The 14,855-nt window shown below is 39.2% G+C and overlaps 4 protein-coding genes across 4 annotated transcripts; 1 reads left to right on the top strand and 3 right to left on the bottom strand.

The window, feature by feature from the left end:
- Positions 1-262: 262 nt before the first annotated feature.
- On the bottom strand, positions 263-1,258 carry LOC113054670 (olfactory receptor 1M1-like). Its single transcript, XM_026220366.1, has one exon. It carries the CDS (start codon positions 1,250-1,252, stop codon positions 272-274), a length of 981 nt encoding a protein of 326 aa, XP_026076151.1. The 5' UTR covers positions 1,253-1,258; the 3' UTR covers positions 263-271.
- Positions 1,259-8,389: 7,131 nt separating this feature from the next.
- LOC113054675 (cytochrome c oxidase assembly factor 4 homolog, mitochondrial-like) lies at positions 8,390-10,800 on the top strand. Its single transcript, XM_026220372.1, has 2 exons — positions 8,390-8,431; positions 10,559-10,800. The coding sequence occupies exons 1-2, from the start codon at positions 8,390-8,392 to the stop codon at positions 10,757-10,759; spliced, it is 243 nt and encodes an 80-aa protein (XP_026076157.1). The 3' UTR covers positions 10,760-10,800.
- A 746-nt stretch (positions 10,801-11,546) lies between these two features.
- On the bottom strand, positions 11,547-12,533 carry LOC113054671 (olfactory receptor 1M1-like). Its single transcript, XM_026220367.1, has one exon. It carries the CDS (start codon positions 12,525-12,527, stop codon positions 11,547-11,549), a length of 981 nt encoding a protein of 326 aa, XP_026076152.1. The 5' UTR covers positions 12,528-12,533.
- Positions 12,534-12,975: 442 nt separating this feature from the next.
- LOC113053936 (olfactory receptor 1496-like) lies at positions 12,976-13,830 on the bottom strand. Its single transcript, XM_026219095.1, has one exon. It carries the CDS (start codon positions 13,828-13,830, stop codon positions 12,976-12,978), a length of 855 nt encoding a protein of 284 aa, XP_026074880.1.
- Between the last annotated feature and the right edge of the window lie 1,025 nt (positions 13,831-14,855).

Consider the following 14,855-nt stretch of genomic DNA (forward strand, 5'->3'; position numbering starts at 1 on the left):
GGCTACAAAAAAACAGCCACACTAAATCAGTGCAAATAATTTTATTTGAGCACTGTGATGGTAAATTCTGATCACATATGAGAAATTTGTTTAATTATTTTATATCTACACAGCTGATCCTGTTCAAGTGGATATTTGTTAAATTATCAATTATAATCAAAGTATATAGCTTTTTCTGATATTTATATGCAATTAAGGACATCATCTTTCATACAATCATAAAACAAACAAAAACATAAAGGACAAAATGTGAAAAGACGAGCACCTTTATTTATATTCTCTGTTTCACATTTCTTTCTATGATAGTGTTTACTTTGTTGCGTTTGTACAGTTCTTTTATGGATTGCATGACCTCCTCTGTCTTTAGAGTGTATATGATGGGATTCAGCATAGGGGGTATTATTTGTGTCAGGGAATTGTTAATTATCCGTGCATTTAGATCAATAGATGTTGAGATGGATTTAACATTTACACTTAAAAATGGAAGATAAAAAATAGCCACTAATAAAAGATGTGAGGTGCAGGTTTTCATGGCTTTGATGCGATCAGCACCATGAGCAATCTTAAGCAATGCTGCAGCAATGCAAAAATATGAGAGGCTTATCAATATCACTGGCAGACAAATTAGGAGACCAAATAAAATATATGCCATTAGATAATTTATGGAATTACTGTTACAGGAAAGACTGATGACTGGGCCGTGATCACAGAAATAGCTATTGACCACAGTAGATCCACAAAAAGAGAGTCTGTTGACTAATCCCACAAGTACAGCAAATAAAGTCATAGAAAAAATCCACATACCACCTATAATGAGTGACATTGATGTTTTGGTAATAACTGCATGATACCGTAGAGGAAAACAAATAGCAACCAGTCTGTCATAAGCCAAGGCAAGTAGTGTCAAAGAATGAACGTTCATGAAATGAAACACAAAAAACATATTCATTAAGCATGCTTCATATGAAATGTCCTGGTGCTCAAATAAAAACATGTCTATGAGTTTTGGAATCAAAGCGGAGCTTCCACACAAATCAGAAAGAGCCAGATTAAAGACTGCAATGTATTTGGCTGTTTGAAGTCTGCGGGCCAAATAAATGATACAGATGATAAATGAATTCCCCAAAATGGTCACAGCATATACAAAACACAAAAACACATAGAAGTATTTTGCATGTGGGATATTAGAAAATCCATTGATGAAGAATGTTTCAGGGCGAACAAAGGTCACATTTGCAGAGTTTGAATGCATTGAAGTCAAGCTGCCTGTTGTGAGGATTGTTGTGTTACCTGTGATAAAGAACTCTTTTTAGATATACACTCAATAGCAGACTATTAAAATAATTATTTGAGTGTATCAGTCAATATTGCTTGGCACTATGATTCCTATCAGCCTCCCTAAACAATTATTCTTAATAAATACAGAACAGTGTGTCTAAATAGTTGAATAGTAAGGATAGTTTACATGAAAATTAAACAAAATAAGACTGGCACAAGATTAAAGATGCGACACTTACAGTTTATACTTCAAAACAAACACTTTCATATTTAGTTATTTTATAATTATTTTAAAGAATTCAATACAAAAATCACACTGCTACTAACAATATAACTGGAACACAGTTAGTATAGTAAAACATGATTTTCATCATTTCATCATCATCATTTTATTTTTTATTATTTTTTGATAAGCATTTTCACAGACATCAAGTCCTTTGTCATGATAAGGTTAATAACTGAAGAAAACATAGATGTCAGAGCAAGAATAATTATAGTATTGGTGCTTAAAAGGACATGAAAGACATTTGTTAGGCAGATGGGCACATCAAATACAGCCACTACTATTAAATGAGCAGTGCGTGTCTTTGTGGCTCTTTGATGGTCATGTGGGGTTGTGAACAATGTTACAGCTATGCATGTATATGAAAAGATAATACAAAAAACTGGGAACACAATGATGACCTGAAACAGAACACGCATGCTGACACAGCTTGGGACATTTGACCCGAGATCACAGAAATGAATGATTATGACACTAGTTCTGCAAAATGAAAGTCTGCTCATGTTTGTGTGCATTAGTGCTAGCATCCACAAAGCAGCAATTATAACAAGCATTGATCTAATAGCTACTAATCTGTCAAAAGACAGAACAGTGAGAGTTAGGGAATTAACTAAAACAAATAACACATTGGAGAGTATGTTACACAAGCAAAATCCAACTGGGGCTTTCAAATTCAACTGATTCCCAAACAAAACTGCATCCAGTTGCTGAGGGATTTTAGTAATACTCTCACTAATGTCTGTCAATGATAAATTAAAGACAGAGATATATTTAGTGTGAAGATTTCTGTCCGTAATGATAATAAACATGAGACAGGTGTTTCCTAGAAAAGAAATAAAGTAGGCAATTAAGAGGAATAAATAAAAGTATCTCATGTGAGGCATACCAGAGAATCCAGCAGACAGGAAGGAAATATTCCTGCTTCCAGTGACCTCTTGAATCATCTTTTTTTCATCCTGTCTGGGCAGAAATGCAGAATAAGAAAAGGTTTAAAAACAATATTAATGTTAATGAATAATTAATATGATATACTTACAGTAAGGTCTTATGGATGTTTGCCTGGCCTGCAGGGTCACCGTAATGCATTATATACTAAATGAAGAGATGTCAATCCCTTCAGACTATCACTATAACATTCTCCACCAATGGCAAACCTTTAAAGAGCGGTCATCCTGCCAGTCAAATCACAGCTCTGACAACAATGTCAAAGACAGTTAGTGTATTGTTCTAGGTTGTACAACTATTATTTCTTGGCCCACATCTTAAATTTAAACATCTCAGGTGAATAGAGTGAAAAATGTAACTAATACACAGAACTAATATCACTATATGTCACCAGCTGATTGATTACATTAAGAATTGCAAACATCTTTTGTATTACAAGTTTTCTAAAATGTTTAATATGACAATAGAGGCATTATTTAGTTAAATATGCATTAATTTGCATGCATTTCCAGCATAGAGATCTGAATATTCTAAATGTCATTTTGTTTACATATTACAGATCAGGGTTTGAGCTAAACTCTGCAGCGCATTGGCCCTCCAGGACAAGATTTGAATAACCCTGTTGTACATAAACACAACCCTTTGTAAATCCATCAGAATATAGATAGGAATTACATTTGGTGAATGCAAGATTTGTGGCTCAGTGCATGACAGAAAAAAAAATTCATTTTGAGAAATAGGCCTTTAACGATATGTATTAAAAACGGCTCATCGGATGGCCATTTTTCACACGTTCATATGATTCTTTAGGGTCTTAATGAAAACTCTGTAACATCGTTTGGTAAAAATTTCTCAGTGGTAGTGTAAAAAACACCTTTTTTTTACCCTGTCACAAACAACTCCTTTCAGAGCATGCCGTTTTGTAGCATTTTCCTTTAAATGCAATATGAGCTCTGCTGACCCTGCCCCTTTCTTCCTAGCCGCTCTCAGAGAGACTTTAGTCACATTCATCGTCCAACTTACTAATTAGCACATTACACTAGGAAAGGTGATTTGCAAAAGATTCTTTAAAAAAAACTTTATACTCACTTGTTGGTGAAGCTGGACCACAAATGATTCGCATGAAGATAGAAGCATAGGTAGATAAGGGGCACATTCCCTTTAGAAACAAATCCACTGCATTTTCAGTGGCTCAGGTGTCAGGAGTAAATGACGACTGCTATGTTAATTATTAGATCCAACAACAGAACACCTCACTCATTTAGGAGACATTCTTGTCCACATCTGCTTCGGCGGTGAAACAATGGTGGACTGATGACAGCTCACTCAGGACGGGTCTAAGGTTGACATCTACTGTCATTTTACCTCATGGACTCGGACCCTTAAAAACTGAACACATTTCCTGTTCATGGTAAGAAATGCTGCCGATTAGTCAAGTTTTGAAACCTTCCAGAATTTTGCTACACAAACACAAGTGTTAAAGACAATCTGAATACTGATTGTACGAGTGGTTTGTTTGTTTTTGTCAGGGCAAACAAACACTGGATCCAGTTGCGAATGAACAGGGACGGAATGTTCAAGAGAGCAAAGAGGCCAGATGGTAGGAACAAGTCTCTCGGTCGGCAGTCACTCCTTGTCAGCGCAGGGACTGCAGTGGGCATAACCTCGAAGACAGGAACTAAAACAGGAAACAGTGAAGGCAACACACCAACTCGAAACCATAAATCCAAGCACTAGCACTATGGCAGGAAACTCCAACAAACTGGACTTGATGGCACTGCAAGGAACAAGAATGACAGAGAACAGTAACAAACGATCTGACACTAGACAAGACAAACACGTCTGATCTGATTTCTCGTCAGCAGCAACTGATGCTGATGGCCAATCAGAGCAGTGACACAGAATGATCAAACGGATCTGCAAACCACGACATTACCCCACCCCCTAGGAGCATCACCTGATGCTTTCAGAGGGTACTACCTGTCAATTGTAGTCATCAATAACGGAAGTGATCCAATATGTCCCGGGCAGGAACCCAACTCATCTCCTCCAGACCGTAACCTTCCCAGTCCACTAAGTACTGGAATCCGCGTCCCCTCCGCCTTGAGTCCAGAATACGACTAACCGAATAAGCTGGTTCCCCATCTATGATTCGCGGTGGTGGGGGAACTGGGGTAGGCGGATTAATAGCAGAACGAATGAGGGGCTTAATTTTGGAAACATGGAACACGGGATGAGTTTTCCGGTACGCCAGAGGAAGTTTAAGGCAGACCGTCACCAGACTAAGGATCTTGGTGACATTAAATGGGCCAATAAATTTGGGAGCTAATATTCTACAAATGGAGCAGAGAGGAATATCAGTAGATGAAAGCCACACTTTTTGACCAACAACGTAGATGGGAGGCTTTGACCGGTGGCGATTGGCCTGGTCCTTGGTGTGTAACCCCACCTGTAGAAGAGTCATCCTGGCTGTTCTCCAGATGTCCCTGCACCTCTGGACGAATTTGTGAGCAGAGGGGATCGCGACTTCGGATTCTAAACTGGGAAAAATAGGTGGCTGGTACCCTAAACTACACTCAAATGGTGATAGGCCCATGGACAACACTGGTAATGAGTTATGCGTGTACTCAACCCAAGAGATCTGCTGGCTCCAAGAAGACAGATTCTGTGACGCCAAACATCGCAACCCTCATTCCAACTCTTGGTTGGCCCTCTCCATCTGACCGTTACTCCGGGGATGGAAACCCCAGGAAAGACTAATATTCGCCCCACTCTCCAAATTTTGGATATAAACTTGAGACCCCTGTCAGAGATCACATCCGTCGGGAGGCCATAAATAGGAAAAACGTGGTCAATGACAGCAGCCGCTGTTTCTCAGGCAGAAGGTAATTTGGGCAGAGGGATGAAATGAGTAGCTTTCGAGAACCTGCCCACCATGGTTAAAACTACCGTGTTACCCTGTTTCGCCTGTGACGAAATCTAGCGCAATGTGTGACCAGGGTCTCGAAGGAACTGACAACGGCTGAAGGAGCCCCGCTGGGGGTCGGGTTGAACTCTTACAACTAGCGCAGACCAAGCAAACCAATACAAATTGGCGAGTGTCACGAGCCATAGATTGCCACCAGAACTGTTGCTTAATAAGAGAAATGAGAAATGACTTACTCCTGTATGGCAAGCCACCTAGGAACAATGACCCCACCGAATAATGTTGGACTGTAACCTCTCTGGCACGAATAATCTACCCGTTGGACATCCGGGCAGAGGCACTACCCTATGTAAGGCCGTGCGGACCTTCGATTCGATCTCCCAAGTTAGCATTGAAACCACACACCTCTGTGGAACGATGGACTCGGGAGATACCGGACGTTCAAATTGGTAAAAAATTACGGGATGACGAGTCTGGTTTGATGTTTTTAGAACCAGGACGGTAAGAAATGGAAAAATCAAATCGACCGAAAAAAAAGTGTCCACCGAGCCTGCCTAGAGTTAAGTCGTTTGGCGGATCTGATATATTCAAGATTCTTGTGGTCGGTCCAAACAATAAAAGGTACCCCCGAACCCTGCCAACAACTCTCTATTACCCATGTTGTAATTGCGTTCAGCGGGTGACAAATGATGAGAAAAATAGGTGCACGGATGAACCTTGCCATCCGCAGAGGAGTGCTGAGAGAGAACCGCACCTACCCCCACCTCTGACACATCGACCTCCACCACAAACTGACGAGACGAATCAGGGGCGACAAGAATGGGGGCTGAAACAAAGCAGTCCTTAAGTTTAGTGAATGCAGCTTCAGCTGCATTAGACCACCTGAAGGTCGTCATGGTAGAGGTCAAGGCAGTCAGAGGTGCAGGTCAAAATTGGCAAAGCCCAGTAACCTCTGCAGGACCTTGTGGGAATCTGGAGTTGGCCAATTTACCACTCCCTGAATCTTGTCGGGATCCATGCGCATCCCCTCGGATGACACGATAAATCCTAGAAAGGGGACAGACTGTGCATGAAAAATGCATTTCTCTGCCTTGATGAAAAGCCCATTCTCTAACAGCCTCTGAAGCACTCGCCTGACGTGCTGAACATGTTCCTGGAGAGACGAAGAAAATATCAATATGTCATCCAGGTAAACATATAAAAAATTGATTGACCATGTCTCTCAGCACATCGTTAACTAGTGCCTGGAAGACTGCAGGGGAGTCGGACAGGCCGAAAGGCTTGACCAAGTAATAAAAGTGCCCCCTGGGGTATTAAAAGCGGTCTTCCACTCATCTCCCTCCCTAATGCAGACCAAATGATAGGCGTTCAGAAGGTCCAACTTTGTGAATAAGGAGGCCCCCTGCAGTCTCTCGAAAGCTGAAGAATTCAATGGCAAGGGAGAGGTGTTCTTTACTGTGATGTTGTTCATCCTTCGATAGTCAATACAAGGACGCAGGGTACCATCCTTTTTAACCACAAAGAAGAATCCCACCCCTGCAGAAGAAGTGGAAGGGCAGATGAGTTTGGCTGCTAGAGAATCAGAAATATGTTTCTTCATGTCCTCCCTCTCTGGAGCGGAAAGTGAGTATAGCCCACCCTTAGGCGGAGACGTACTTGGCAATAACCCTAGGGCACAGTCATAGGGACGATTCGGAGGAAGAGACGCAGCCCGGGACTTACTGAACACTTCCCTCAGGTCCAAGTACTCCTCGGGCACGTTAGACAGATCTGTCTGCTTCTCCGGCAACACAGAACGAGACACAGAAGAACAAGCAGACACCAAACAAGACGCATGTCAATTCTCACTCCAAGACATGATAGTGTTCTGCCGCCAGTTTATGTGAGGATTATGTAGTGTGAGCCAGGGGTGTCCCAAAACCACTGGAGCACCAGCAGAATCAATGAGGAGGAAACGAATCTCCTCCACATGGTTGCCAGATGTGACGAGACTCACTGGTCCAGTAGAGTGTGTGATCGAGGACAGTAAGTGACCAGCCAGAGAGTTGACAGTGATGGGAGGCTTGATGAAAATGAGGGGGATCCCGGGTTGGTGGGCCAGGCCTTGATCCATGAAACTTCCCTCCGCCCCAGAGTCCACCAAAGCCTCACACTGATGATGAGAGTAGGCCCACTGCAGTCTCACTGGGAGGAGCGTTGATTCGCGGGTGGATTCGCATAGGGAAATGCCACCCATCAGTAACCTCCCTGCTACTGATGGGCCCTGACTTTTACTGGGCATTTAGTTGCAAAATGACCTACTGCTCCACAATACAAACACAGACCCTGTGCTCTTCTGCACTCCTTCTTCTCCCGGGAAAGGCGAGCTCTGCCCACCTGCATGGGTTCGGGATTGAGTGCGGTACTCACCGTATCGCAAGGAGGAAAGGGGGGACGAGCCTCGATGTCTGGAACCTGGTCTTGGAGTTTCAGACCATCTCGACGTTTCAACCTTGCGTCCACTCGAATGGCCAAGTCAATCAATCCATCCACTGCAGTTGTTAAGTCCAGAGTGTATATCTCTTCTTGGATACGGTCATCCAACCCATGCAGAAACATGTCCCACTGTGCCTCATCATTCCAACTGCACTCCGCTGCCAGCGTCCGGAACTAGATGAAGTAGTCTACCACTCACCTGTTGTGTTGTCATAGATCCGCCAGTACCCTGGCTGTATCTCTGCCAGACACAGCCCGATTGAAACACCTTCCTGAGTTCACTACTGACTACTGATCTGATTGCTCGTCAGCAGCAGCTGACGCTGATGGCCAATCAGAGCAGCGACACAGAATGAGCAAATGGATCTGCGGAGCGTGTTTTTTGTTTACATTTTTTATACAACTTTTTTACTTGTATTACTTTTAAAACGTTCCTTGTTACTTATTATAACACATTTTAAATTATAATTTAAATTATAAGGATGACATCGACTCCACCCCCTCACAACTGGAGCAGGAGTCAAGTCAAGTCATCTTTATTTATATAGCATTTCAAACTAAAAAGATTGTGGCAAAGCAACTGAACAACATTAATTAGGAAAACAGTGTGTCAATAATGCAAAATGACAGTTAAAGGCAGTTCATCACTGAATTCTGTGATGTCATCATCTCAGTTCAGTTTAAATAGTACCTGTGCAATCATTTGCGATCAAGTCAACGATATCGCTGTAAATGAAGTGACCCCAACTAAGCAAGCCAGAGCGACAGCTGCAAGGATCTACATTTGTGGCTCTAGCTGTCCTGGTCTCGGCTGTCTTTCAGGGCTGTAGAGGTCCTCTCTAGGTGCTGATCCACCATTTGGTTTGGATACCTACTGGATCTGGGTGACTGCAGTGACCCTCTGATCTGGATACAGACTGGATCTGGTGGCTACGGTGACCTCGGAATAAGAGAGAAATAGTCTAATATTAGCGTATATGCCATTATTCTAATGATGTAGCAAGTACATCAGGTGTTATGGGAAGTTTTCACGGTTCCGGTGTACCTATTTAATGCAGCCTAAAAATCCTTTAACAGATTTGGATATTAGAAGCGTATTAGTGTGTTATGTGTAAGCCAGGTTAAAGAGATGGGTCTTTAATCTAGGTTTAAACTGCAAGAGTGTGTCTGCCTCCCAAACAATGTTAGGTAGGTTAATCCAGAGTTTAGGTGCTAAATAGGAAAAGGATCTGCAGCCGCAGTTGTATATTCTAAGTGTTTGATATTCTAGGTATTATCAAATTGCTTGAGTTTTGAGAATGCGGTGGATGTGGAGGACTATAATGTAACAGGACTTTATAAGTAATAAGCAAAATAAAATTAAGAACACTAGCTGCTGCATTTTGGACTAACTGGAGTTTGTTTATTAAGCATGCAGAACATCCACCCGGTAAAGCATTATAATAATCTAACCTTGAGGTCATAAACGCATGGATAAAAATGTCTGCATTTGACATTGAGAGCATAGGCCGTAATTAAAATATATTTTTGAGATGGAAAAATGCAGTTTTACAAATGCTAGAAATGTGGCTTTCTAAGGAAAGATTGCTATCAAATAGCACACCTAGATTCCTAAATGACGATGAAGAATTGACAAAGCAGTCATCAAGTCTTAGACAGCATTCTAGGTTATTACATGCAGAGTTGTTGGGTCCTATAGTTTACACCTGTTTTTTTTTTTTTTTTTTTTTTTTTTAGAATTTAGCAGTAAGAAATTACTCATCATCCAGTTTTTTATATTGACTATGCATTCTGTTAGTTTTTCAAATTTGTATTATCAGCATAACAGTGAAAGCCAACAACGTGATTCCGGATGATATCCCCCAAGGGCAACATGTAAAGCGTGAAGAGTAACGGCCCTAGTACTGAACCTTGAGGAACTCCATACTGCACTTGTGATCGATATGATACCTCTTCATTCACTGCTACGAAATGATGGCCCATCATAAAAGTACAATATAAACCATGCTAATGCACTTCCATTAATGCCAGCAAAGTGTTCTAGTCTATGCAAAAGAATGTTGTGATCAATAGTGTCGAATGCAGCACTAAGATCCAATTGCACTAATAGAGAGATACAACCATGATCAGATGGTTGATTTTTTTCTCTCGAAGAAGGAATATAATTGTAAGGATACTACTTTTTCTAGTATCTTGGACAGAAAAGGGAGATTCGAGATTGGTCTGTAATTAATTAGCTCTTTGGGGTCAAATTGTGTTTTTTTTTTTTTTTTTTTTTTTTTGATGAGAGGTTTAATAGCCAGTTTGAAGGTTTTGTGGACTTATACTAATGACAATGAGGAATTAATAATAGTCAGAAGAGGATCTATGACTTCTGGAAGCACCTCTTTTAGGAGATTAGATGCAATAGGGTTGAACATGCATGTTGCTGGTTTAGATGATTTAACAAGGTTATACAGTTCTTCCTCTCCTATAGTAGAGAATGAGTGGAACTGTTCCTCAGGGTATCTATAGTGCACTGTCTGATGCGATACTGTAGCTGATGGCTGCATAGTTACAATTTTATCTCTAGTAGTATTCCTTTTAGAATTAAAGTCATTATTGCTGTGATGTTGGGAAATGGCAACACTTGTTGATGCTTTATGGAAGAGGATGATCCAGTGAATGGGATGATCTCCAGGACAGGCTGTGCTGAGCTGCACCACGCTCTTCAGGATTGTATGGCTGAGCACCAGGAAGGGAGGAAGTGTCAGACTGAGGTTCAGAAGTTTAAGGAGTGCATGACCACCTACCTGAAAACTCGCAAAGAGCAGCTTCTAAAACACAGGACTTCTGCCACACAATGTGCCTGACACACAGGCCTCTGAGACAGTGCTGCACAATAAAACATTAATCTCGCTTTCCTGGAAAAAAGGGTGTAGTGTAAAGATTGTCTCTCAAGAGTGCATTGAAATTTTTCATGATTCATGAAAGGTGTGATTGTGTAGTTCATTTTAATGTATTTTTATATGCTTAAAAACACGGTTACTACACTTTTGCTATAATAACACCATGGTTAATTTTGTAAGACTATTATGTTATCCGCTAGCATTCCTTTCCAAATACATTTGTAATGAGCACTACACAAACTACACAAATCTTCTTTAATATAATATAATATAAAATAACTATATAAAATTATATTAAAACCTTTGTACACATTTAATATATTCTCCTTTAGTTTCTTTATTGTTTTTGCATACAAATAACTATTCAATTTAGACTGCCCTTATTTATTTATTTATTTATTTTTTTTTTTTTGAAGCTTAAAATTTTTGTATGTTAATTCCGATTTTGAAATAAAATTTCCTTCGTCGTGTCATTAAAGGCTACAGAAAAAGAGCCACACTAAATCAGGGCAAATATTTTTATTTGAGCACTGTGATGGTAAATTCGGATCACTTATGAGGAATTTGTATAATTATTTTATAATATCTACACAGCTGATCCTGTTCAAGTGGCTATTTGTTAAATGATCAGTTATAATCAAAGTATATAGCTTTTTCTGATATTTATATGCAACAAAGGACATATTGTCTTTCATACAATCACAAAACAAACAAAAACATAAAGGAAATGTGAAAAGACAAGCACCTATATTTATTTTCTCTGTTTCACATTTCTTTCTATAATAGTGTTTACTTTGTTTCGTTTGTATAGTTCTTTTATGGATTGCATGACCTCCTCTGTCTTTAGCGCGTATATGATTGGATTCAGCATAGGGGGTATTATTTGTGACAGTGAATTGTTAATAATCCGAGCATTTAGATCAATAGATGTTGAGAAGGCTTTAACATTTACACTTAAAATTGGGAGATAAGAAATAGCCACTAATAAAAGATGTGAGGTGCAGGTTTTCATGGCTTTGATGCGATCAGCACCATGAGCAATCTTAAGCAATGCTGCAGCAATGCAAAAATATGAGAGGCTTATCAATATCACTGGCAGACAAATTAGGAGACCAAATAAAATATATGCCATTAGATAATTTATGGAATTACTGTTACAGGAAAGACTGATGATGGGGCCATGATCACAGAAATAGCTATTGACCACAGTAGATCCACAAAAAGAGAGTCTGTTGACTAATCCCACAAGTACAGCTAATAAACTCATAGAAAAAATCCACATACAACCTATAATGAGTGACATTGATGTTTTGGTAATAACTGCATGATACCGTAGAGGAAAACAAATAGCAACCAGTCTGTCATAAGCCAAGGCAAGAAGTGTCAAAGACTGAACGTTCATAAAATGAAACACAAAAAACATATTCATCAAGCATGCTTCATATGAAATGTCCTGATGCTCAAATAAAAACATGTCGATGAGTTTTGGAATCAAATTCGAGCTTCCACACAGACCAGAAAGGGCCATATTAAAGACTGCAATGTATTTGGCTGTGTGAAGTCTGCGGGCCAAATATATGATACACATGATAAATGAATTCCCCAAAACGGTCACAGCATATACAAAACACAAAAACACATAGTAGTATTTTGCATGTGGGATATTAGAAAATCCATTGATGAAGAATGTTGCAGGACGAACAAAGGTCACATTTGCAGAGTTTGAATGCATTGAAGTCAAGCTGCCTGTTGTGAGGATTGTTGTGTTACCTGTGATAAAGAACTCTTTTTAGATATACACTCAATAACATTAAAATAATAATTTCAGTGTATCAGTCAATATTGCTTGGCACTATGATTCCTATCATCCTCCCTAAACAATTATTCTAAATAAATACAGTACAGTGTGTCTAAATATTACAATACAGTTGAATATGGTAAGGATTTCTTATATAGTTTACATGTAATTTAAACAAAATTTAGACTGGCACAATATTAAAGATGCTGTACTTACAGTTTATACTTCAAGTAACACAAAACAAACACTTTCATATTTAGTTATTTTATAATTATTTTAAAGAATTCAATACAAAAATCACACTGCTACTAACAATATAACTGGAACACAGTTTGTATAGTTAAACATGATTTTCATCATTTCATCATCATCATTTTATTTTTTATTCTTTTTTGATAAGCATTTTCACAGACATCAAGTCCTTTGTCATGAAAAGGTTAAGCACTGAAGAAAGCATAGATGTCAAAGTAAGAATAATTATAGTATTGGTGCTTAAAAGGACAAGAAAGACATTTGTTAGGCAGATTGGCACATTAAATACAGCCACTACTATTAAATGAGCAGTGCGTGTCTTTGTGGCTCTTTGATGGTCATGTGGGGTTGTGAACAATGTTACAGCTATGCATGTATATGAAAAGATAATATAAAAAACTGGAAACATAATGATCACCTGAAACAGAACACGCATGCTGACACAGCTTGGGAAATTTGACCCGAGATCACAGAAATGAATGATTATGACACAAGTTCTGCAAAATGAAAGTCTGCTCATGTTTGTGTGCATTAGTGCTAGCATCCACAAAGCAGCAATTATAACAAGCATTGATCTGTTGGTTACAATCACATGATACCTCAGTGGTAAACAAATAGCTACTAATCTGTCAAAAGACAGAACAGTGAGAGTTAGGGAATGAACTAAAACAAATAACACATTGGAGAGTATGTAATACAAGCACAATCCATACAGGATCAACTGATTCCCAAACAAAACTGCATCCAGTTGCTGAGGGATTTTACTCTCACAAATGTCTATCAACGATAAATTAAAGACAGAGATATATTTAGGAGTGTGAAGATTTCTGTCCGTAATGATAATAAACATGAGACAGGTGTTTCCTAGAAAAGAAATAAAGTAGGCAATTAAGAGGAATAAATAAAAGTATCTCATGTGAGGCATACCAGAGAATCCAGCAGACAGGAAGGAAATATTCCTGCTTCCAGTGACCTCTTGAATCATCTTTTTTCATCCTGTCTGGGCAGAAATACAGAATAAGAAAATATTTAAAAACAATATTAATGTTAATGAATAGTTAATATGATATACTTACAGTAATGTCTTACAGATGTTTGCCTGGCCTGCAGGGTTTCCCAATGCATTATATACTGAATGAAGAGATGTCAATCCCTTCAGACTATCACTGTAACATTCTCCACCAATGGCAAACCTTTAAAGAGCGGTCATCCTGCCAGTCAAATCACAGCTCTGACAACAATGTCAAAGACAGTTAGTGTATTGTTCTAGGTTGTACAACTATTATTTCTTGACCAACATCTTGGGTTAAATTTATACATCTCATGTGAATAGAGTGGAAAATGTAACTAATACACAGAACTAATATCACCATATGTCACCAGCTGATTGATTACATTAAGAATTGCAAACATCTTTTGTATTACAAGTTTTCCAAAAATGTTTAATATTAAGATGAGGCATTATTAGGTTAAATATGCATTAATTTGCATGCATTTCCAGAATAGAGATCTGAATATCCACATTTCATTTTTTGATATATTAAAAGTTAAGTTTTTTTTAAACTTTTGTTGTTGTTGTTGCTTAAAGGGGGGGTGAAATGCTATTTCATGCATACTGAGTTTTTTACACTGTTAAAGAGTTGGACTCCCATGCTAAACATGGACAAAGTTTCAAAAATTAAGTTGTACGGTTTGTCACAAGTTTCGGAAAGTTTTTTTCGAGTATGGCTCTGTGTGACGTTAGATGTAGCGGAATTTCCTTATATGGGTCCTAAGGGCACTTCTGCCGGAAGAGCGTGCGCTCCCGTGGGGCAGAGCACTGAGAGCAGAGGCATTCACTGATCAAAGCGAGAGTGTCGCGAAATGTCACAAAAGAAGTGTGTTTTTGGTTGCCAGGGCAAGACAACCCTGCACAGATTACCAAAAAAAAAAAAAAAACATTAAGGGACCAGTGGACAGAGTTTATTTTTTAAGGGCATCGACGGAGTTGCGCAAGTGTTTTTGTTTGTT

This window comes from Carassius auratus, chromosome 35 (genome assembly GCF_003368295.1).
Source record: "Carassius auratus strain Wakin chromosome 35, ASM336829v1, whole genome shotgun sequence".
Taxonomy (NCBI): domain Eukaryota; kingdom Metazoa; phylum Chordata; class Actinopteri; order Cypriniformes; family Cyprinidae; genus Carassius; species Carassius auratus.